At 41.1% G+C, this 23,374-nt stretch overlaps 2 protein-coding genes across 7 annotated transcripts in view; one reads left to right on the forward strand and one right to left on the reverse strand.

The window, feature by feature from the left end:
* The window catches only part of PRKN (parkin RBR E3 ubiquitin protein ligase), a 1,248,399-nt gene extending 1,243,531 nt beyond the window's left edge, over positions 1 to 4,868 (reverse strand). For 4 of the 6 annotated variants that reach the window (XM_077813307.1, XM_077813309.1, XM_077813310.1 and 1 more), the window contains exons 1-2: positions 4,751 to 4,848; positions 3,231 to 3,644 (exon numbers count right to left, since the gene is read on the reverse strand). In XM_077813307.1, the coding sequence (XP_077669433.1) occupies positions 3,231 to 3,360 (130 nt within the window). In that variant the 5' untranslated portion in view covers positions 3,361 to 3,644; positions 4,751 to 4,848. Of the gene's footprint in view, positions 1 to 3,230; positions 3,645 to 4,750 lie in introns of those variants that run through there. The other 2 variants (XM_077813306.1, XM_077813311.1) reach the window with 2 other exon arrangements.
* PACRG (parkin coregulated) overlaps positions 4,756 to 23,374 on the forward strand; it is a 507,213-nt gene continuing 488,594 nt past the window's right edge. Inside the window, exons 1-3 of the mRNA XM_077812164.1 lie at positions 4,756 to 4,764; positions 5,110 to 5,181; positions 5,353 to 5,511. Coding sequence (XP_077668290.1) covers positions 4,756 to 4,764; positions 5,110 to 5,181; positions 5,353 to 5,511 — 240 coding nt within the window. The remainder of the gene's footprint in view (positions 4,765 to 5,109; positions 5,182 to 5,352; positions 5,512 to 23,374) is intronic.

Here is a 23,374-nt window from a genome sequence, read left to right on the forward strand (position 1 = left end):
GTCTTTGGTATTTACCTTGCTGAATACTTTCAAAGATGTATCTAAGAACTAGAATTCAGGAAACACTCGTGACTTCAATGAAGATCTGTAACAGTAAAGCTTGTAGGACAAAACCCTGTTAGTCTCTCAGTTTCTCCATAGATAGTCTATCAGAAGTCTACTGACACTTACATAACTAATTTGTTGGTATGATGTTCCAAATAAAGATGTCACACAAATAAATATCAATATATTTCCATATTTTGAAGGCTTAGGAGTGTAACCTCTCTACTGAAATAATGAACACATATAAAGTTACAGAGTAACAGCCGTGTTAGTCTGTATTCGCAAAAAGAAAAGGAGTACTTGTGGCATCTTCGAGACTAACCAATTTATTTCAAATACATTGGTTAGTCTCTAAGGTGCCAGAAGTACTCCTTTTCTTTTTACATATAAAGTTATGCTTTTTAATACAATTCAGATTCAATGTCAGCATTGAAGTCTTGGACTACATGGTAACCCATTTCCAACCAAACTGCTGTTGTTATTTCTGAAAAGTTACCTAATACACATTATAGGATTTTTAATTAACTACCTTACTCATACACCTTACAGGTTCTAAATTAACTGTATCAGCTGAAGAATGGGACTGCAGTGTCACTGTAGATAGTCCAATGAAAACCCATCCACAATGTCCAGCTGCAGCCAAAAAAGCTAAGAAGTCTTAGGATGCATATGGAATGAGATGGTGAATAATACAAAGAACATTATAATGCTTTTACTTCACTCAGTGGCACAACCTTATCTGGAATACTGCATGCACTACTAACCCATCTCACAAAGGATATTGCAAAACTATAGGGGAGAGCACTGAGAATAATCAAGGGTCTGGAAAATCTCTCATATGAAGAGATTGAAAAGTTTAGGATTGTTTATTATAGAAAGCAGACCATAAGAAGTACATGATAAAATAACAAATGGTATACTTCTGTTCTCCCTGTCTCATAACACACAAACAAGGGAACATTCAATTAAGCTAAACGGTGGGAAATTAAAAATTGATAAAAGGAAATAAATAAGTCATTGAGGCCTAGAACTTTATAAGATTCTAAAACAGACTGGATATTTATATGCAAAAAGAAAAGGAGTACTTGTGGCACCTTAGAGACTAACCAATTTATTTGAGCATAAGCTTTCGTGAGCTACAGCTCACTTAGTCTCTAAGGTGCCACAAGTACTCCTTTTCTTTTTGCGAATACAGACTAACACGGCTGTTAGTCTGAAACCTGATATTTATATGAATATCAGGAATATCCAGTTATCATAATTAATTACAACAGATTGTGGAAGGGACAGTCAACTTTATGTTTCAGGTTTTAAACCAATCTTAACTATTAGAAACCAGAATGAGACCTTTGCAAGCAGATTACCCTCATCTCCCTACTGTAGGGTTCTTACCCTCCCGTTGAAGCATCTAGAGGCTACTGTCAGAAACAGGATACTGAAGTAGATGGACCTTGGATGTGATACAGAATGGCAGTGTTTTATATACATCTAATCTTTTGGATTTTGTTTTTTTTCTACTTTTTGTCTCAAATAAAAATTTGTTGCCATCCCATAAATCACTCAAGGCTCTAAGTAATTAATATATTGTAGTACCAATAATTTTCCACTAATCAAAATATATTTTTAAATTTTTTATGCATTCACTATTTGCTATAGTGAAAAGACAAATATAGCCTCATTGCTGCCAGCACTTACACACATGCTTAACTTTATATACTGTGCATGGTCCCATGGACTTGCAATCTGATCCAGGTGGGCCACACCCTTATGCCCACACAAATTTTCACTGAAGTCAGTGGGGCTCTCTGTACGAGTGCACGGACCAACCACACAGATCAAATTGCTGGATCTGTAGTCATTACTATTCCTAACTAAATCATCCAAAAGAACACTATACTGTAAGAATATATGATTCCTGTATTTTTGTCAGGCTTGAAAAAACATTATATATTTAAAATACACACGCATATACTTAGCATCTGTCAACTGCTTTGAGATTTTATTGATCAGTTTATAAATGATCCGTTTAAAGTTGATCAAAAGAGTTTTTGTCTTAGTAGGTCATTTCCTACAAGCTCAGGTCAACAAGGTACTGTAATTTGCATTAGGTCATATGCAAACAAAATCAAAGACTTGTGCAGATTTATTCCTAACAGGAAGGCTACGGCTCAGCTAATGGTCTTTCGACATGGTCTTCAAGCAAGGTCTACTTGCCACACAATAAGAAGCAAATGACATTCAAGCCTTTCTTACCTTCAAAATTTTAAGTCACATATGCCTTTTTAAACTATATTATAATAACTTGCTAAAGAAATTAGAGGAATTTTTAAAAAGAACAAGAGTTGCAGTTCTGTAAGCACATAATGTGATCTGACCTCTGTAGAATTCATCAAGATATATAAATATTTGGATATGAAAACACTTTTTTCATTAAATCAAGCTGTCTCATAAATGCTTTCTACTGCATTAGAGAAAAAAAGAAACAGATATACGCAACTAGGCACCGACTGCAGTAGATGTTGCATATAATATTCACATAGAATAAAAAAAAATCACAGAGTTGCAAAATTACACTTAACTTTCTTTTGCCTTTAAACGGTTTAAAGAGAATAACAGTGCACTAACATTTTGGAAAGCCATACATTAATGAGAAAGGAAAGAGAATTTCTAACTGTAAAAATAATGGAGATTATGCAACAATTTCCAAAGAAATTCAGTGACAAAACTTTTAGAGGATGAATGTCTCATCTATACATCAACCATAAAATTGCATACATTTAATCTTGATTAGATCTCAAATAGGAGACAAACACCCAATATGAGAGACAGGGAAAAACAGGTGTTTAAAATCAGGGGGATGGGAAGAATTCCTTTAAGCATAAATAACTTTATCTAACACCTCAATTCTATGCTCTTCTTGTTTTATCTATAATTAACCAAATAACAAAAATGAAAGTGAAAGAGAGGGAGCATGTAAAAAGGAAATTTTACAGTTTTTGAGGGGATCACATGGTGGCTCTTGTGATTTGTGGGACCCACAATGAGGGAACCGGGATATTGGGGATTAATTGCCTCTTCTTCCCAAATACTACAGGGAAATTTTGGCTAGTTGGACAAAGTCATGTGTTGTAATATTATCAGAGGACTACATGTTGCCAACTTTGGGACTACCCTGGTCATCTTACCCGGTGCTCTCCTGACCCCCACCAATGTCTGTGAGGCCAGAATGCGGGTTGATTGCTCCACTCCACGCCTGCTACCTGAAGGGATAATGGCACAGCAGGACTGCACAAGACAGCAATTCACAACCAGCATGAAGGCAGTGAAGAAAGATCAAGATGAACCATGACTTATTCACAGCTGCCATCAAGATTTATAGAGACAAGATGGGTGAGGTAATATCTTTTATTAGACCAACTTCTGTTGGTGAGATAAACAAGCTTCTGAGCTTACACAAAGCTCCAATAGAAGATATTACTTCACTCACATTGTCTCTCTAATATCCTGGAACTACTGCATACAACAAGATTTATATGCAGACCACAGGGTGAATGGACACAATGACTTCAATGGACTTCATTGAAATAGGCAAGTGTTTTCTGGAGGGAAAAAAAGGAAAACAATCAGTTTTTAATGTCAGGTTTCAGAGTAGCAGCCGTGTTAGTCTATATCTGCAAAAAGAAAAGGGGGACTTGTGGCACCTTAGAGACTAACAAATTTATTTGAGCATAAGCTTTTGTGAGCTGCAGCTCACTTCACGGATGCTGTAGCTCACGAAAGCGTACGCTCAAATAAATTTGTTAGTCTTTAAGGTGCCACAAGTCCCCCTTTTCTTTTTGTAGTTTTTAATGTCTCACTCTTTTGGGGTAACCAATGCCAGTGCAAAGTGGGTGTAAAAAACCTACCATTCTCTTCTGTGTAGCTAACTCTGCAAAGGAGGAGTGCAGAGTCCAGTCCCTTGTACTATATCATTTGCCTGTAAAGCATCATCCACATTGATGGTGCTGGCGAAATAAGGAATCCAGATTTGCAAGATCTCAATTCACCAATATGTACTGTGTGTGGGTGTGTGCACATACTACGTGGGCGGGAGGGGGGAGAGGTGTATGTACTCTGGGTGCATACAGTATGTGTGTACTGTGGGTGTATGGTGTGGGAGCGTGCACACGGGCTGGTTGTATTATGTTGGGATGTGCATACGGTATGGACGTGTTGTGTGGAGCCAGGGGATGTGTACTGCTGGGGGGCGGGCATACAGTGAGGGTGGGCACACGAAGTGGGTATCTTATGTGGGTATGCTCTGGAGAGGGGTGGCTGTGTGCACAGTGCGGGAACGCTGTGCTGGGGGAGCGCACGGTATTTTCTATGTCGATGGCTGGGCAGAAGGTCACACTCGGTGTTCTCGGGACTGGCCTGGTGGCGGGGCGGCCCTTTGGCGGGGGCGAAGAAGAACCACACCACTGCTGACGAACAAGCTTGTGGCGGACGGCCAGTGAGGCCAGGCCTGAAAGCGGGCGGCGGGGTGGAGCCGGCGGCCACGAACCACAGCGTGTGCGCGGTGGGAGCGGACCCGGGGGACCAGGCTGGGGAGAGACACGACAGGCTGCTCAATCCTGCGCCGGCAGAGCAGGGCCCAGAGTCTGGGGGGGGGAGGGAAGGCCGGAAAAGGGGAGGGGGCCACTGCATCCGGGTCTCACTCACTCACCTATCATGGCCACGGTGGGGGGGAGGGGAGGGAGCGCGCGCACGCACCCGTTCCCGTTCGCCCTCGCAGCTCAAATTCTCGCCTTCAGCACTCTGACTGAATACGCAACTGCAGGGCGAGTCGGCAGGATTGCTGTTATAGTGCGCATGCGCACACTTGGAGCCAGCCTGCCGATCGCTTAGTACTCTGGGTAGTGTAGTTCTTTCATGCGTGCGCGCTTTCCTGCTCTAGCCCGAGCTGTTCCACGTGATCGGCGCAATTCCCCCCCCTTTGTCACGTGACCGCAAACAGAAGCCGGGCAGGTTGTTGACACGTTGCCTAGCAACCGAGAGGCGTCCCTGGAAGCGTGTTGGTGTTAGCGACAAAGTGAGTCAGTGTCCCGCCCCCCCAGCCAGACCCCACACGGGAGCCTCCATAGGCAACAGCAGGGGGTGAGGAAGGGCAGCCAGAGCAGGGAGTGAGGAAGAGGAAGGGAGGCAGGAGGTGAGGAAGGGCAGCAGCGGCAGGGGGGGTGAGGAAGGACAGCAGGACAGTGGGGAGGATTTGTTTTTTCCCCAATATATTATTTTCGCCTATATATTTATTTCCTGTCCCCCACAAAGGTGCCTGGTGAGATGGTGGCAGAGAAAGATGGTTCGAACCCCCCGAAACCCACTGGAGAGAGACCTCCACAACAACAGCAGCCACTGGGGCAGCTGAGGAGAACCAAGCAGCAGGTCACCGATGGATTCACTGTTAAAGCCATGATGAGAAACACTGTGGTATGTTTGCTGCCACTAAAGAGGCTTTTAATTTGTTTAGTCTCATGTGCCCATGAAGCATGTTGGAGGGCGGGAGCGGTGCCTGCCAGAAAGTATGTAGGGTTGGCATGATTTTAACTGGGATTAATTGGTCATGGAAATAGCTTTGAGGCCTTGAGGAAATGTCATCTCGAGGTAATGGGTGGTCTCTCAGCATATTGTGATACCTCAGGTTAAAATGTGCCAATTTTGTGTTGCTGTGTGTGTTGTTATATTGTTTTCCATAATCAAATCATATTGAATCAAATTCCAACCTATCATGGAGTTATGTCCAAACATAATTATGTTGTACTGCATTAAAATGTTATCATGTCATGCCATGACACTGTGTCAAAAAGTCCTCACCTTGTGTCACTAGTGAAATTATGACATAAATGTCACATCATATGGTGAAAGTTTTTTCTTTCAGAGGAGACAGTCCTTAAATCCTCAACTGAAAGATGCTGTAGAAATGCAACATATTACTATTAATTATTATTATAAGATTGTATTTTAGTTAAAGGAAAACCTATACAAAGAAGTAGGAGAAAACAGAAAACATCATTACATAACTCTGAAAACAAAAAAAAATACAGCATTTTTAAAAGAACTTCCAAAAATCATCAAAAACCTTTCACACAGTATTAGAAAATATTACCTTGAAAATAAACATTCATTTTCTAATGACTAGCCCTTTAGCATGAGGATGACAAATAGGGGTTGATCCATCAACCTTTACTTTCACTAACAGTCTTTACAGAAGTAATTCTATTAAAATGTGTGGGACTTCTGCCATGAGTAAAGATTGCAATATCACACCCTGTGTTTGTAGCAAACCTTTCCTACAGTAATTGTTATAACTGATTGCTTCCATTAAATTGAATAAATAAACCTCAAAGCTTCTGGTAATGCTGCTCAATTTCTAAGTGGGATGTGCCATTATGAGCACATAACATCTGTGCTCAAAGCTCTGGATTGGTGTTTTGTTTGCTTTTGGGTACAATTCAAGGTGTTGGCAACAGTCTTTCTTTCTCTTTCTTTTTAATTGCATATACGTTCCCAATAATAACTACAAAATGCATGAAAAAAACCTCTAGAAACTGATCTCACCCAGCCTCTGGAATTCATTATATATATCAAAATTTAGAAGAAAAACAAACAAACGAGTCTACCTTAAATATAATGAGAAGCATTGTACTCTGTAGAATATATTTGAGAAATAACATTTTCCCCTTCTAGAGGTCTCAGTTGAACTAACAAATAACAATAATTAAGAGCAAAGCCCCTCCCAGCATTGACCTATTATCATGTAATAATAAAAACACTTTTATTATTTAATGTTAGCCTATTAAATAATAAACGTCATACCCGGGTGCTTAACTTTATGCATGTGCTTAATCAAATTAACTTCAATAAGATTATTCATAGTGCATAAAATTAAACACATGCATAAATCTTTGCCTGAATTAGGCCTTAAAGACACAAAACATGAAGTGTAAAAAACAGGGCTATAACATAAAACAAGGATATGAACAAAAATGATTAAGGGTATGGAACAGCTGCCATATGTGGAGAAATTAATAAGGCTGGGACTTTTCAACTTGGAAAAGAGACGACTAAGGAGGGATATGATTGAGGTCTATAAAATCATGACTGGTGTGGCGAAAGTAAATAAGGAAGTGTTATTTATTCCTTCTCATAACACAAAAACTAGGGCTCACCAAATGAAATTAATAGGCAGCAGGTTTAAAACAAACAAAAGGAAGTATTTTTTCAGACAATGCACAATCAACTCGTGAAACCCCTTGCCAGAGTATGTTGTGAATGCCAAGACTATAACAGGGTTAAAAAAAGAACTAGATAAATTCATGGAGGATAGGTCCATCAATGGCTATTAGCCAGGATGGGCAGGGATGGCGTCAGAAGCTGGGAATGGGCGACAGGATGGATCACTTGATGACTGCCTGTTCTGTTCATTCCCTCTGGGGAACCTGGCATTGGCCACTGTTGGAAGACAGGATACTGGACAAGATGGACCTTTGGTCTGATCCAGTATAGTCGTTCTTATGTTCATATGAACCGTCAACAAACTTGTATTCTAATCTGATTTTAGTGATCAGTGTATAGAGAACTGTTCGTTAATTATTATTATTATTGCTTTTAATTCACAAAGTCTCCAGTCAGGATTTGGGCTCTGTAGAAACACAAAGAACTGTATAATCACCACTCTGAAGAGCTCATAACTAGAATCTATGCTCTACCACATCTGAAAGATTGGAATCCTAACTTTCAAATGGCATAGAACATTTATCTCTAATTCTGGGATTCATGAGTCCTCCATTTAGAGCCTATCAGTGTGTATTTCCTAGATCAGTGGTTCCCAAACTTAAAGCCCCTGGCGGGCCGGGCCGATTTGTTTACCTGCCACATCCACAGGTTCAGCTGATCGTTGCTCCTAGTGGCTGCGGTTCGCTGCTCCAGGCCAATGGGGGCTGCGGGAAGCAGCGTGGGCCAAGGGTTGTGCTGGCTGCCGTTTCCAGCAGCCCCCATTGGCCTGGAGCAGCGAACCGCAGCCACTGGGAGCCGCGATCGGCCGAACCTGCGGACGCGGCAGGTAAACAAACCGGCCCGGCCTGGCAGGGGCTTTCCCTGCACAAGCGGCGGAACAAGTTTGGGAACCACTTGTAGATTATAGATTATAGATCATAATTATGTTTTTCTAATAATTCTCACATCTACAGTATGTGCTAGCAAGCTACGGGCCCTCATGTCCAAAACCTCATTTTTACATTTTCACCCAGACAAGCTGGTCTTTGATGCTCGTTTCAAATTTGTTCCCCCAATTTTGTGCACGATTTTCATTAAAATCAGTCTATTACTTTGACTGGTATTTTTATCTGCAATCACATTCATCCCACATTCTCCATAAGATGAACATTAGACAGTTTCCATCCTTTGATTTAGACAAGCCATAGATCTTTTGTGAATCCTATTTTCTCTTCTTGAGTCCTGTGAATAAGTTTAGTGGCATTTCCATCCTTCAAATTGTTGGGCAGTTATTGGCTGCAAATGCACAGGCATGAGTTCACGAGACAATTTGCTCTCTATATACCTCTGCTGGAATATTATATAAAGTTCTGAGTGCCTTGGGTCAGGTCCACAAAAGGACTTAGTCATTGCAATGCTGAACATTTCAGCACCTAATTTTTACGTGCTTAGAAAATTACAGGAACAACGAACACTGTGATCCACAAAGCCTAAGGTTGGTGTGTAGGCTCCCTATGCAGTGAATGGGGAGAGATAGGTACCTAAGAATGTGATCCACAAAAGCTAGCCTGTTAGGGATGGAAGCCCATCTCCTGGAGTCAGGAGGCTTAGGTGTCGAAGCTATTTTTCACGGGAATGAGTGAGGTGTCTGCCTTGCTCCACACAAAACAGCCAGAGGAGGTGGTGCTCACTGTATAACTTTTAGTCTAGGGTTTAGAGCACTCACCTGGGATATAGAGCCCCATGTTCAAGTCCCCACTCTGCTGACAGGGGAGAAAGGATTTAAACAGGAATCTTCTCTCTTTTTGGAATGTGCTCAAACCACTGGGCTATGGGATCTTCTGATGTGGAGGTCCCTCAATTTCTCCTGTTGTAGCTTTTCCACTGTAGATAAATAATTAAAGAGTGATTGGAGAAGGGGGACTGGACCTGGGGTCCCCTCCATGAGTGCCCTACTCACCAGGCTACAGAGTTATTCTTTCTCTCTCCTTGGTCCTATGACTTTCCCCCTGTGGATAAATATTTAAATAGTCACTGAACGAGAGCGAGCTGGGAGTTGGGAGATTCAGGTTCCAGTCCCCCTGCTCCAATCACTCTTTTGTTATTTATCCATGGTGGAACAGCTTCAAGAGGAGAGACTAAGGGAGCCTGACATCAGAATTTCCCAGAGCTCAGTGATTAGAGCACTCTCCTAAAGGCGGTAGACCTCTGTGCAAATTTTGAATGAGACCCCATCTGGTAGGTGGCCTCAGATGTTCATCCACCTAGCCTCCCCCAGTTTTTGGATTGTTCTGGGGCTAGGAGGGAGATAGGCAACTGGACACCTAGCGTAAAGCAGCAATGTCACACTCAGAGGCAGAAACTTAGGCACAGAGGGAGCTTTTTTCATGACAAGTTAGGTACTGAGAGAGTTTAAGTGCCTACAGTGTTTGATGTACATTTTATGAATCTCACTGAAGACAAAAAATGGGACTTAGGCACCCAGTCTGGGGCTTAGGCCCCTTTGTTGATCGGGACTCTTGATACCAGAAAAATACTGACACACTGGAGAGAGTGGAGGGAATTTCTAATCTTACTTCTTGCTGTTCTCCCAATGTTGGTAAATTAACTTGTAAACTTCCTACCATTAATGTTATATTATTTTCTGGTATTGTTTTCTGTCATACACTTCATATCTTGGGTAGATTGCATCTAATGTATCAGAAATGTTTTAAATAACAACTCTCTCCTGTTTTCAAACCAACAAACCTCAGGCAAGCCCCAAGAAATGACATTCTTTCGGCTTTCAGCAGACATATGGGCTATGGAAACCAGATCATTTCTTTCTAATTTGATCTTCATGCTGCAGCTTTATCATCTAAAATCTTCTGTGCCTCAACATACATTTGTTTATTATATAACACTTTCTTCATCAGATTGATCATTAATAACTTATAATTCACATTACTTTCCACAAAATTTCCCCAAATTCTGGAGATGCTGAAATATATCAGTTTACTGCAAAGACTTTTAAGATACCTTTTTTATATTAATAAAGGCAAGGTGAATTTGACCTTGGTGGAAAGAATGCAAAACAAAAAAGAAAAGGATTTATTTTACAGCTTTTTTAATTCTAGAGATGTGGAGAATAAACTATATAACCACTTTAGTGAGTTTAAGGATTAATTTTTTTAAGACCTTTCCTCCTCTCCAGATACATTCAGTTCACACAGATATTTGCATATCTTTGTATAAGCAATAGTATATAAAAGAATACTTGATTTAGTCTAGAAATTCAAAAGTTTTAGCAGGGCTTGAAAAAAATTTACTCAATTCATGACAAATGGAAAGCTTTGGCTGGTGATTATGGATACCTAAACTTTCACTCTTTAAGTGAATTTATTTGTAAACAATTAGGATTCTAGCTGTTATGGTTTCTATTATGGTTATGACAATAACATATGGAAAGTTAACAGAATGTGAAAAAATGCAGTACTGTCTTCCTACTCTGCAAACAAGTAAATCCACTGTCACTGCAATGGCTCCTAGCTTTGATAATCAACAGCAGAATTAAATTAATAAGATTCTGATCAGTTTCACAGCTGATATTTAGAACACTATAGAAAGTAGTGAAACTGGTAAGAATCATGGTGGTTTCTTACTGACACTACTGTTGCTTGAGAAAGCTATAAACAACAGTATAGGCAGCCACTGGAGATATTTTTGTGGGAGAAGGACTCAGAAATGGAGATTAGGGAGTTGTAAAGTATCAGGTCCAGATATACAAAGGGATCTAGGTGTCGCAACACCTAACTTTTAGGTGCTTAGAAAATCATGGGAACAACAATTGAATTCACAAAGCCTGAGTTAGGTGCCCAGCCTCCTATACAGTGCATGGGGAGAGATCAGTGTGTGATAACGGGACCCACAAAACCCAGCATGTGAGGTTGGGAACCATTTAACCATTTAAACTAGCCAATAAGAGTTACTGAGGAGGAGGAGATGTCAAAAGTGGAACAGCTTCAAGAGGAGAGATTGAGAGAAACTCACATCAAAATATTGCAAACCCCAGAGCACCCTTCTGAGAAGTGGGGGACCCTCTGTGCAAATCCTTGCTCTCCTTACAGCAGAAGGGGTAATTGAACCTGGGTGTGCTATATGAATGTACTAACTAGAGGGCTGTAAGTTGTAAGAGAGGCACCACCACCATAGCTTCCTCTGGCGGGATTTGTAATGGGGCCTCATCCAGTAAACCATCTCTTAGCATCCCAACCAGATCAGCCCCGCCTATCTTCTGCTGGTTTGAGAATTGTGCTGGGGCGTAGGCATTATATAGGTGTCCAGTCACCTAAAGTGAGGAGCAGTCAACATGCCCAGAGGCAGAAACCTAGATGCCTCAGGGACTTTTACAGCAAAAATTTAAATGCAGAGTGAGGCTTGGTCTACTCTACAGAGTTAGGTCGACATAGGCAGCTTATGTCAACCTAACTATGTTAGTGTCTACACTACAGTCTTGCTCCCGCCGAGGTAAGTACCCTACTCCATGAGAAGCTAAGGGTTTATGTTGTGTAGTTAGGATGACACTGCATTGCTAACATAGGTTGTTGGCTGTCTTGGAGCTATGAAATTGACAAGAAAGCCAGCTCCTGGCTCCCCAGCTGGCAGCCTGCAGGTCTCCGCTCCAAAGCATCCTGACACCCAGGTTCCCTTCTTGGGCTGCTCCCCGGGCTCCCCACTCCCTGCTGGGAGCCTGTGACATTGCACTCTGTATGATTTTATGAAAATATGCTAATGAGTGTGAATATAATGTAACTGGAATATGCTTCATGCAAAAGATGTCTTGTAAGGTATTATTACAAAGCTTATAATCTACTGAGTGTGGTCATCCTATTTGTATGTATATATTATTTTTGTATCTGAAACTAAAAATATAAAATATAACTCTGAGGTTCTGTGTAATTATGCAAAGTGTGGGCCATTAATGGTGGTTTGGAATCTTGATGGCTTCCATTAACCAGGACAATTGACTGTAGATGGCTTTGTTTACTTGTAAGTCTTCCTGTATACCTGTGCACTGGCAAGTGAGTAATGAAATCTTACAGTGACATGTGATCATGTTACCTGAACTGGAATTCATCTTTAACCTGGTGTTTTTTCATTTAGAAGGAGGGGTGGGAACCCAGAGAGGGACAAAGGATTTTAGCCTTGTGCAAAAATATATATAAGGGGGTGGAACAGAACAAAGGGGGCGGAACAGAACAAAGGGGGCTGCAGTCATGAAAAATCCCCTACCTACCAGCTGAGCTGGAACAAGGGCTGTACCAGGGGAAAGAATTGTGCCCAGATTAGGAAGGCGTCCAGTCTGTGATAGAAGCTTATTGAAACATCTCTGATGGTGAGATTTTATCTGTATTCAGTTTTCTTACTGTACTAGGCTTAGACTTGCATGTTTTATTTTATTTTGCTTGGTAATTCACTTTGTTCTGTCTGTTATTACTTGGAACCACTTAAATCCTACTTTTTGTATTTAATAAAATCTTTTTTTACTTATTGATTAACCCAGAGTATGTATTAATACCGGGGGGCGGGGAGGGGCAGGGGGCAACAGCTGTGCATATCTTTCTATCAGTGTTATAGAGGGCAAACAGTTTATGAGTTTACCCTGTATAAGCTTTATACAGGGTAAAACGGATTAATTTGGGGTTTGGACCTCATTGGGAGTTGGGTATCTGAGTGTTGAAGACAGGAACACTTCTTAAGCTGTTTTCAGTTAAGCCTGCGGCTTTTGGGGGATGTGGTTCAGACCTGGGTCTGCGTTTGTAGCAGGCTAGCGTGTCTGGCTCAAACCAAGCAGAGCACTGAAGTTCTACGCTGCCAGGGAAAATGGGCTCAGAGGTAGTCTCAGCACATCACATGGCAGTTCCCAAGGCGGGTTTCTATAATCTAACCTGTCACAGAGCCCTGCTGCCCCTCAGGGTCCCAGCTCCCCACCAGGAGAATGGCAACTGACTGGACCCCAGGCGGCTTCCCCCCCTACTCCCAGCCGGGAGCAGCTTGCCCCCCCACCCCAGCAACCCTCCCCCTTCCAGCACAGAGCAGGGAGGCAAGAAGCCTCTGGGGGCAGTTGGGCTCCCAATGGGGAGCTGCATGGAGCTAATAGCCTGGGCTCTCAGCCCCCCACCCTTGTCCCTCTTCAGTCAGTGGAAGCGCTACTGGTGAGGACGCGCACCATCGACAGGAGGGTAGTGTGGACATCAGTAAGTACTGCGGCAGCTGTAAATCAACCTAACAGGTCAATTTAAGATTGTAGTGTAGACATGCCCTGAGATTAGCTACCCACAGGGTTAAGTGGTAGCTGAGTGGGAGAAAGATTGTGGATCACAGTGGTGCCTGAAACTGGGACATAGATGCCTAAGAGTTTTTCAGATGTGAGGCCTTGTGAAAATTACTGGAATCCACAAAGCCTGAGTTAGGTGCCCAGGCAATATGTACCTAAGTATAGGAACCACAAAAGCCAGCAGGCTAGGCTGCTTCCCATCTAAACTAGACAACAGCAGATGTGAAAAAGAGGGTATGTCCTACGCTCACCCTTCTCAGGGAGTTTGGTACTTATCTCTGCTTGGGATCTTTGGCCATGAACCCTCTCTTGGAGTCATGTATCTAAGCCATTTTATGCAAGAAATGCTGGAGGAGCAGATCATGGTAGCGTCCACTTTATAATTTTAACTTAGTGATTCAATACCACCCAGCCCCTGGTTCAATACCACCCTCTGCTCAATGGGGAGAAAGTATTTGAATGTGGATCTCTCACCTCTCAGGAGACTGCCCTAGTCTTAGAATGTAACTATTGAATAGTCTCTTGTATGGCTCTCTGAATATCTCCTTTTGAAACTGTTGTACTTTGTATAAATACTTAAATAGTCATTGGGCCAAGAAGAGTGAGAATGACTCTATAGCCTTGTGGTTAAGTACCTACCTAGGCATGAAAGATACAAGGTCTACTCCCCCGGTCCAACATGGAACTTGTTGGTGAAAAGTCTCCCACCACCCCAATAGTAGATAGAAACATTTAATCCCCTGGCTAGTCTGGTAAAAAATTCAAGAGTTCTCAGTTTTAGTTCACTGTGTTTAAAATGTATTACAGTAGAACCGCAGTTACTAACACCTTAGGAATAAAGGTTGTTCGTAACTCTGAAATGTTCATAACTCTGAACAAAACATTATGGTTGTTCTTTCAAAAGTTTACAACTGAACATTGACTTAATATAGCTTTGAAACTTTACTGTGCAGAAGAAAAATGCTGCTTTTAACCATCTTAATTTAAATGAAACAAGCACAGAAATTACCTTGTCAAATCTGTTTTTAAACTTTCCCTTAATTTTTTTAGTAGTTTACGTTTAACGCAGTACTGTACTGTATTTGCTCTGTGTGTGTGTGTGTGTGTGTGTGTGTGTCTTCTGCTGCCTGATTGCATACTTCTCGTTCCAAATGAGATGGGTGGTTGACTGGTCAGTTTGTAACTCTGGTGTTCATAACTCTGAGGTTCTACTATAGTTTAGATAACTGGCTTAATAGATATACACCAAAAGAAAAATGTTTCTGATCCTAAAGTAACTGGGATCCCTTTTCTTTGTTCACGTGTAACTTTTTACTGATCTAATATGTTTTTTCTTCAAAAACTGTGGAACAGATGAACTGATATACCAAGTTGGACTAAAAATTGTTTGCTTAACTGGGGCCAATGAGAGGCAGACGCAAGCATCCACAGAATCAGTAGCCTCTCATAACCAGAGGGGTGAAGAGCATCAAAAATAATTCCCTCTCCCATTAAAAATAGGATACTTGTGAGTACTAATGGTCACACATTCAGTTTAAAGCATTGGTATTCTTATCTGAATAAGCAATGATTTGATTACACAGTCAAATCAAAGCACATGCAATTTGAAATTTGCAGTCTAGGGTCTGAGAGGTTTCTGGGTCCCTTCCAACGTGAATTAAATGTAAGAAGACAAAAGTTCATATGTAACCCCTACTCCCTGTGCATTCCCACAAGCATGCCTTTAAGATGATATTAGAAGGGGATCCTGCTTTGATATCTACCCTAGTATTCCTCCACCTGCTGTCATTTTCACATTTTGTATGCTCTCTAGAATGCACAAAATCACATATTGCACATTCAAATAATCCTAATGGGAGGAATTCAGGAAAAGAGATGACTATTCAGGATAAAGGGATGACTCATTTTGGTTGAGATTAAGGAAGGCCAATCAAGGAACATGTTACTAGCCTGTCTTTAAATGCTTTACTTTGTATTTCAATGGACAGTGTTTTAGATGTATGCCCTCATGTACATACATTTGTCTGTAACTCTGTATATTGGTGTATTTTTAAAAGAAGTTAGTAGACAATCACATATTGCTTATATGGTGTGCATGATTTTTTAAATACTTTATTTCTAAATCAGATTTCTGCAGAAATGCCAAAAGGATGTAAGGGCTAATTGAGGATTAAGTTGGTTTAAATTTGGATTTTTAAAACAGAGTAATTGAGCAGAGATATTCATGTGCTAAAATAGCCTATGAAAAAATCTTAATTGGTGAAATATACACTTCTTTTATGGTCTGACATTCTCCAACACATTTTTTAAAGGTGAAGTTAAGATAACAGCCACATATCAGTAGTCTGAGCGCATATTATTTTTGAAGAATGTGAAAGTTTAAAAATCCCTTTAGGCTTGTGAGGGATTAAGGTAGTTGTGGGAGGAATTCTTCACTCTAGACACCTGAATGGTGCCCAGTAACAGCAGGAAAATGGAGGAAGGAGCCGACATTACACAGGGGCCTGGGTGCAATAGGAGATAAGCAGGACGATTGCGAAGGGGGTTCATAACTTTCCAGGGGCCTATTGTATGGTGCCTGAGAAGAAGCATGAGGTGAAAAGAAGGAGCAGGGACGGGAATCTTATACATCTTAATATGCTGCCCACAGATGCTAAACTGTCCCTATTTCCCCCACCTTGCAGATCTTCAAAGCGGGGTTCCATTTTTGCTTAGGAGTTCCAGGGAGAAGGAAGACAGGGTGCTAACAGAAGTCTTGGGGGTTAACATCTGTAGCGGCATTTTCTTAATCTCATTATTAAGTCATTCTTTGGTTTTTCTCACAAGTTGTGTAAGTATTTGATGTTTTTTCTTGAAGCTCCAGCTGCTGGAATCAAGAGATTGCATGAGGATCTCTCAGCTTACATTAAAAAATAAAATCTAGCCAGTGTGGTTCCAGAAAAAATCTTGAAAACATTACCCTAGTGTACCATAAAAGCTCAGAAACTACAAAGCCAATAAAAGGAACCCACAATTTAAAAAAAAAAAACCTCATGATTTTGAGGGCCCAACTCATGATTTTTGAATTATTGGGGATGGCAATATTGTAGTTTTGCTCACTTGGCTCCATGCAGAAGGCCTCCAGAAACATTTCTGGCTGATCTCTGCCTTGGCTTCTAGTGAATATGTATATTTTAGGTGTCATAATACATAAATTCCTTGTCCAATTCTCTTTAAATATGATAGAAAAATTCTACCTCATCTCTATAGGTAACATACTAATGATGAGATTGCTATTATTTTTGTGTGTTTTATAAGGTACTACCAGCATTGTTTTATAATAGAAATTTAATTGCCATCTTAACTATGGATCAATTACAGATACACAACAACAATATAATCACACCATTTTCAATTATTTACTTACAAGTTGTCATAAATATAAAGGGAAGAGTAAACCCCTTTAAAATCCCTCCTGGCAAGAGGAAAAATCCTCTCACCTGCAAAGGGTTAAGAAGCTAAAGGTAACCTCACTGGCACCTGACCAAAATGACCAATGAGGAGACAAGATACTTTCAAAAGCTGGGAGGAGGGAGAGAAACAAAGGGTCTGTGTCTGTCTATATGCTGCTTTTGCCGGGGATAGACCAGGAATGGAGTCTTAGAACTTTTAGTAAGTAATCTAGCTAGGTATGAGTTAGATTTTGATTTCTTTAAATGGCTGAGAAAAGAACTGTGCTGAATAGAATGACTATTTCTGTCTGTGTGTCTTTTTTGTAACTTAAGGTTTTGCCTAGAGGGGTTCTCTATGTTTTGAATCTAATTACCCTGTAAGGTATCTACCATCCTGATTTTACAGGGGTGATTCCTTTACTTCTATTTCTATTAAAAGTCTTCTTGTAAGAAAACTGAATGCTTTTTCATTGTTCTCAGATCCAAGGGTTTGGGTCTGTGGTCACCTATACAAATTGGTGAGGATTTTTACCAAACCTTTCCCAGGAAGTGGGGTGCAAGGGTTGGGAGGATTTTGGTGGAATCAAACGTGTCCAAACTACGTTTCCCAGTAAACCCAGTTAGAGTTTGGTGGTGGCAGTGGATATTCCAAGGACAAAGGATAAAATTAATTTGTACCTTGGGGAAATTTTAACCTAAGCTGGTAAAAGTAAGCTTAGGAGGTTTTCATGCAGGTCCCCACATCTGTACCCTAGAATTCAGAGTGGGGGAGGAACCTTGACACAAGTATTTTGAAATAAATTACCAAAATAATTGAAAATGGTGTGATTATATTGTTGTTGTGTTTCTGTGTTATTTTGACAAATAAAATATGCAGAACTTTGCAGAATTTTAAAATATTGTGCACAAAATTTTTAATTTTTGGCACATAATTCCCTCAGGAGTAAATATGTGATAGCCTTAGAATGTTAACCCTCATCCGTTAGTTCAAAAGGTTGATTTTCTTGCCTTTGCCCTTGTGAACTGAAGCACAGCCTCAGAGAGATCCAAAGACTGGTCAATGGCATTTTGAAACAATAAAATAGCAAGTGATATCAGTCTCTTCTTGGCCATCATCGATCAAAGATATATTTTAATGAGTCTGAGCTTTGAAAAGCTGCATTTACCAATCGCAACTGTGACCAGCAGCGTGAGCAGAATCCTCAAAGCTACCCACATATTAGGAAAAGTGTCCTTCAGCTCTGCATCATGAATATATTGGAGAACTTGGAGTGGAGAGTGCTTACTGTATGGCAAAATGTAATGGATGTTGTCCAGTTCGACATAGTGGTCTTTATCATTGACATCTGAACATTCCCCGGGTGTCAGTGTATGATGAAGGCCCATACAATTGTTAAAGAGTGTTTTCCTTCTGCCAGCAGCTTACGAAAGTCATACAAAAACCCATAGGTTTTTTCATGATGCTTCATTTGTCCAAACCTTTCTTTGATGGACACTCAAGCAGTGTCAACGAGTGAGCGAAAAAACTTCCTCTTGAATTTTTCTTCCAAGCTTCTGATCACCTCATATCTATCCTTGTAACCAAACTGTCTCTTTGTCCAATGAATACAAGTTTCCTTGAAGACAGGTGCAACTCCTAAGTTTTTCTCTGTTTCTTTGGCAGCAGTGATGGCATCTTCAAATCCGTTGTCTCTGTAGGCCACAGTGAAATCAAGGCAGCTTCTCAAAGTAGTGATGGTCACAATGTCCACTGACTGAATGTATAATGCTTTCAGCATTTACTGAGAACCCAGAATATCGTGCCACACCACAATTGAGACCAGATATTTGAAGTCAGTGATCTGGTTTGCCATGCTTTGCACCTCGTGTCAGATTCCAGCCTCGTCTTTACTCGACCTCTCCAGTTCCATCAGGCTGTGGTAACCTTCAGTCACTTGGTTTCTCAGTGGCCTTATGCTGTCAATGCAGCTCTCCCAGCAAGTATCACTTAGCGGCTTCATGGTCAGATTTGTAACATTGTCTGTGAGGATCTTCCACCTGATAGTTGATGCTGAAAACAGGATGCATATCCTTTGCAGTACTCCAAAGAGAGATACTGAATCTAAAGAAGATGACACTGTATCTGACACAACAAGGTTGAGGGAATGACAGTCACAAGGCATGAGGAAAGCTCTTGGATTCAGCACAAAGATCCTTGCCTGAACGCCATAGTTTCTTCCCTTCGTGTTCGTGCTCTTATCGTAGCCTTGGCTGCAGCAGTCCTGAAGCTTTATTTTATTCTCATTCAGGATGTTCGTAAACAGTTCTGTTAGGCCTTTTCCTGTAGAGTCATCCACAGATCAGAAAGAGATAGTGTTCCTTTACTTAGATACAGCCATCCTCCTAATCAACAAATCTTACTGTAAATGACATCTTTTCACTGTGACTAACATCGGGAATGCAGTTCATTATTATGGTGTAGTACTTCACTTTGTCAAGCTGCATCAATATGTTATCAAGCATCTTCCGTGCCATAAGGTCCATCAGTTCATTTTGAATTGTTTTGCTGCAGTAGTGGTCAATAGCTTCTTTATGAACTACTCAGTGTAGGTGTTCATGCATGACATCATCGTATTTCCCAAGGAGCTATACCAAACCGAGGAAATTACCGTTGTGTTCAGTGAACAATTTATCCAATGAGCCCTGGAAAGCCAAATTATTCTTTGTAAGGAAGACGGTAATTGAGATTAAATGCTTGAGCACTTTCCTTCAATGCTGGATTTCTACATTAATAACATGCTGGTTTTCTACATCTATGCATTTATTCAGCTTGAGCTTGGACTCAACCTCCATCCATTTGGAGTAGGCCATAAAATGGTGACTTTTCATGTTGCTTCCCAGCATCAGCTAAGTTATGCCAGTAATTGTACCCAGAAAGCACAAGCAACCATTTGGCATTCTTGTCAAATATTTTGCACCAAAAACAGAACACTTTGTCAGTTGATTTAGACTAAACTAGCAAACACCAAATCAGCTTCTCAGCAATCTCAAGCACTCTCTCAGTGTGATTTTTGAGAAGTGTCTCTTTTGCTCATTTACTGGAAACATCATATCCTCAGTTTTTCCCGGCTCATTCAAAATTCTATGACCAATATCAGCAGAGTTTAGGATCACTGGTCATAAAGCAGGATCTGATGTATTCATTTGTGGTGTGCAGTTTCTCACTGCTGTTTCCGTCATCATGCGAGGCAGATTCTTCTTTATCATTACTCTCCTTTTCATAAAAAGAAAAGGAGTACTTGTGGCACCTTAGAGACTAACCAATTTATTTGAGCATGAGCTTTCGTGAGCTACAGCTCACTTCATCGGATGCAGTAGCTCACGAAAGCTCATGCTCAAATAAATTGGTTAGTCTCTAAGGTGCCACAAGTACTCCTTTTCTTTTTGCGAATACAGACTAACACGGCTGTTAATGTGAAACCTCTCCTTTTCATGTTAGCCACATTCTTCTTTATTGTTTCTCTCCTTTATGCCGCGAGGAAAACTGGACAATTCTCTATCACTTTTCTCAAATTTCCATTCCTTATCTTCAGGTAAATCTGCTAATTCTTTAATAATAGGACTTCCATCATTTACGCTTTGCTCCTCAATTTCTTCTGTGTTAGGACGATCGCTACTGCCTAAAGTCTGGTCTGAGTTGTTCTGTTTCAGATATTTTCCTATTAAATTTGCCCCTTGCTGCAAACTAGATTGCAGTTGAGCTTTTCGCTTAATATACTGAGCTCCTGAAGGCTTCTTCAGGGGCATCTTTTATTTTCTATGGGGAAAAACAGACAGTATTAGAGAGAGCAAAAGTCTATGTTCTGCAGTCTTAGAAAGTCATCAAACATTATATGTTAAGCATGGCAAAAAAAGTAACACTATCTGTTATATTGTTGTGTAGATAGGGGTTTGATAGATATCTCTGGCATCTGATTAAATATGTCCTTTATTAGTCACTACTTACACTCCTCAAGTCTTAAAACACAAGTACACTTTCATAATTGCATAATAAAACAAGGTTCACAATATTGCAGCTTGGCTCTCATTTCATTTAATTCTTATATCTCACTGACTGACTGGAGATGCTGTGCCTCTTATATACCTGCGAGGGCATGACTGACAACATTCTAGGAAGTTCGAGGAAAATGTAGTTCTCAGAAAGTCAGGAAAGTTCCACAAGATTCTACAAAGGTCCAGAACATTCTAGAGGTTAGTGAAAAATGAAACCACATATGGAATACTGAAGCATTTTACTTCAAACATTTTATTTTCCTTGCTGCTAACAACAAAAAGAGCACCTTGAGCCCAGCACCCCAGGCGGTTGGCTGGGTTGCCTGCCCCTAAATCTGGCCCTGGCATGACCCAGAGTGTTAAATGATTGTCAGGATCATCCTTACGGGGATGCGGGGCCTGGGGCAGAAGTGACATCACTTCCGGGACAGACCACACCAGGGGTCAGTAGGGGGTGCCTCCCCAAACAGCCAGCCTGGCCCCACCCACACTGCACACACACACACCCCTCAGGCCCCGCTTTGCCAGCACCGCTGGGCTCCAGGGGGTTGGGGCTATGTTGCCTGCCTTCCCAGGGCTGGGGAGGCTGCGGTGGCACCACGTGCGCTCCCTCCCAGCGCTGCAGGACTGAGGAGGCTGCAGTGCCACCGCCACGTGCTCTCCCTCCTGGGGCTCCGGGGCTGAGGAGGCTGCAGCGGTGCCAACATGCGCTTTCCCTCCCAGCATGCTGTCCCTCAGGTGGAAGGGGCAGAGCTGGTGGTAGCCTCTCCCAGCCAGCGGTTCACCCACCGCCCATACAGTGCCGGCCAATTGCACCGGCCCTCAGGGCCCCCCAAAGTACGGAGCCAGGAGCAGTTGCCCCTATTCACCATCCCCTAGGGACTGCTCTGATCATTGTATTAATGAAAAATCCTCAGAGGGCTTGACTCTCAATTACACTGACTCTGAGGACATTATGCCACTTTGGGGACAGAAATGACCACCTGATGATACCTGCGGCATAGGGGGCCTCTCTGACTAGCACAGAGTTGGCATAAGGATTATGCACCAATCTTGTTCCAGCCACTGTTGTAGAAGGCATGTCAGGACTCAGCAGAGGCAGGGAGTGAGAGGGAGGGAGCGAGACAGCTGCAGGGAGAGGATGTGACCAGACACTGTTGTGCTACAGCTATTCACCTTTTCTCCGGCTCCACGGAGGACCATGGGAAGCAGAATATAATTTAGATTAGTCCTACAGCTGCTTTAACAACTGCCAAATGGTTCCTGACTACAGCACATTTATAGTTGTCCCCTCCCCCTTTATTCCTGCTCCAATTACAGTAGGAACAGAGATTCAGGACTACTATATGTTCATAGATGTAGAAGAGTGCTAAGGTTGTTATTCAAATTTTAGTATGGACTCTTTTGCTTTTTTTTAGATTAATGTTTAAAATTTCCAATTTTGGTATACTGTATTGAAATATTTTTTTACATTAATAGTAGGGCTGTCGATTAATCGCAGTTAACTCATGCAATTAACTCAGAAAAATTAACCGTCAGTAAAAAAATTAATCGAAATTAATCGCAATTAATCGCAGTTTTAATCACACAGTTTTAATCAAACAGTAGAATACCAATTGAAATTTATTAAGTATTTTGGATGTTTTTCTAAATTTTCAAATATATTTATTTCAGTTACAACACAGAATACAAAGTGTACAATACTTACTTTATATTATTTTTATTACAAATATTTGCACTGTAAAAATGATAAACAAAAGACATAGTATTTTTCAATTCATCTCATACAAGTACCATAGTTGAATCTCTTTATCATGAAAAGTGCAACTTCCAAATGTAGATTTTTTTGTAACATAACTGCACTCAAAAACAAAACAATGTAAACCTTTAGAGCCTACAAGTCCACTCAGCCCTACTTCTTGTTCAGCCAATCGCTAAGAGAAACAAGTTTGTTTACATTTATGGGAGATAATGCAGCCTGCTTCTTGTTTACAATGTTACCTGGAAGTAAGAACACACGTTAGCGTGGCACTTTTGTAACCGGAATTGCAAGGTTGTGCTAAGATCTGCTAAACATTCCAGACGTGCTAAACATTCGTATGCCCCTTTATGCTTTGGACACCATTGCAGAGGTCATGCTTCCATGCTGATGATGCAAGTTAAAAAAATGTGTTAATTAAATTTGTGACTTAACTCCTTGGGGGAGAATTGTAGGTCTCCTGATTTGTGTTTTCCCACATTCTGCCATATATTTCATGTTATATCAGTCTTGGATGATGACCCAGCCTGTTGTTTGTTT

This window comes from Eretmochelys imbricata, chromosome 3, assembly GCF_965152235.1.
Source record: "Eretmochelys imbricata isolate rEreImb1 chromosome 3, rEreImb1.hap1, whole genome shotgun sequence".
NCBI lineage: Eukaryota > Metazoa > Chordata > Testudines > Cheloniidae > Eretmochelys > Eretmochelys imbricata.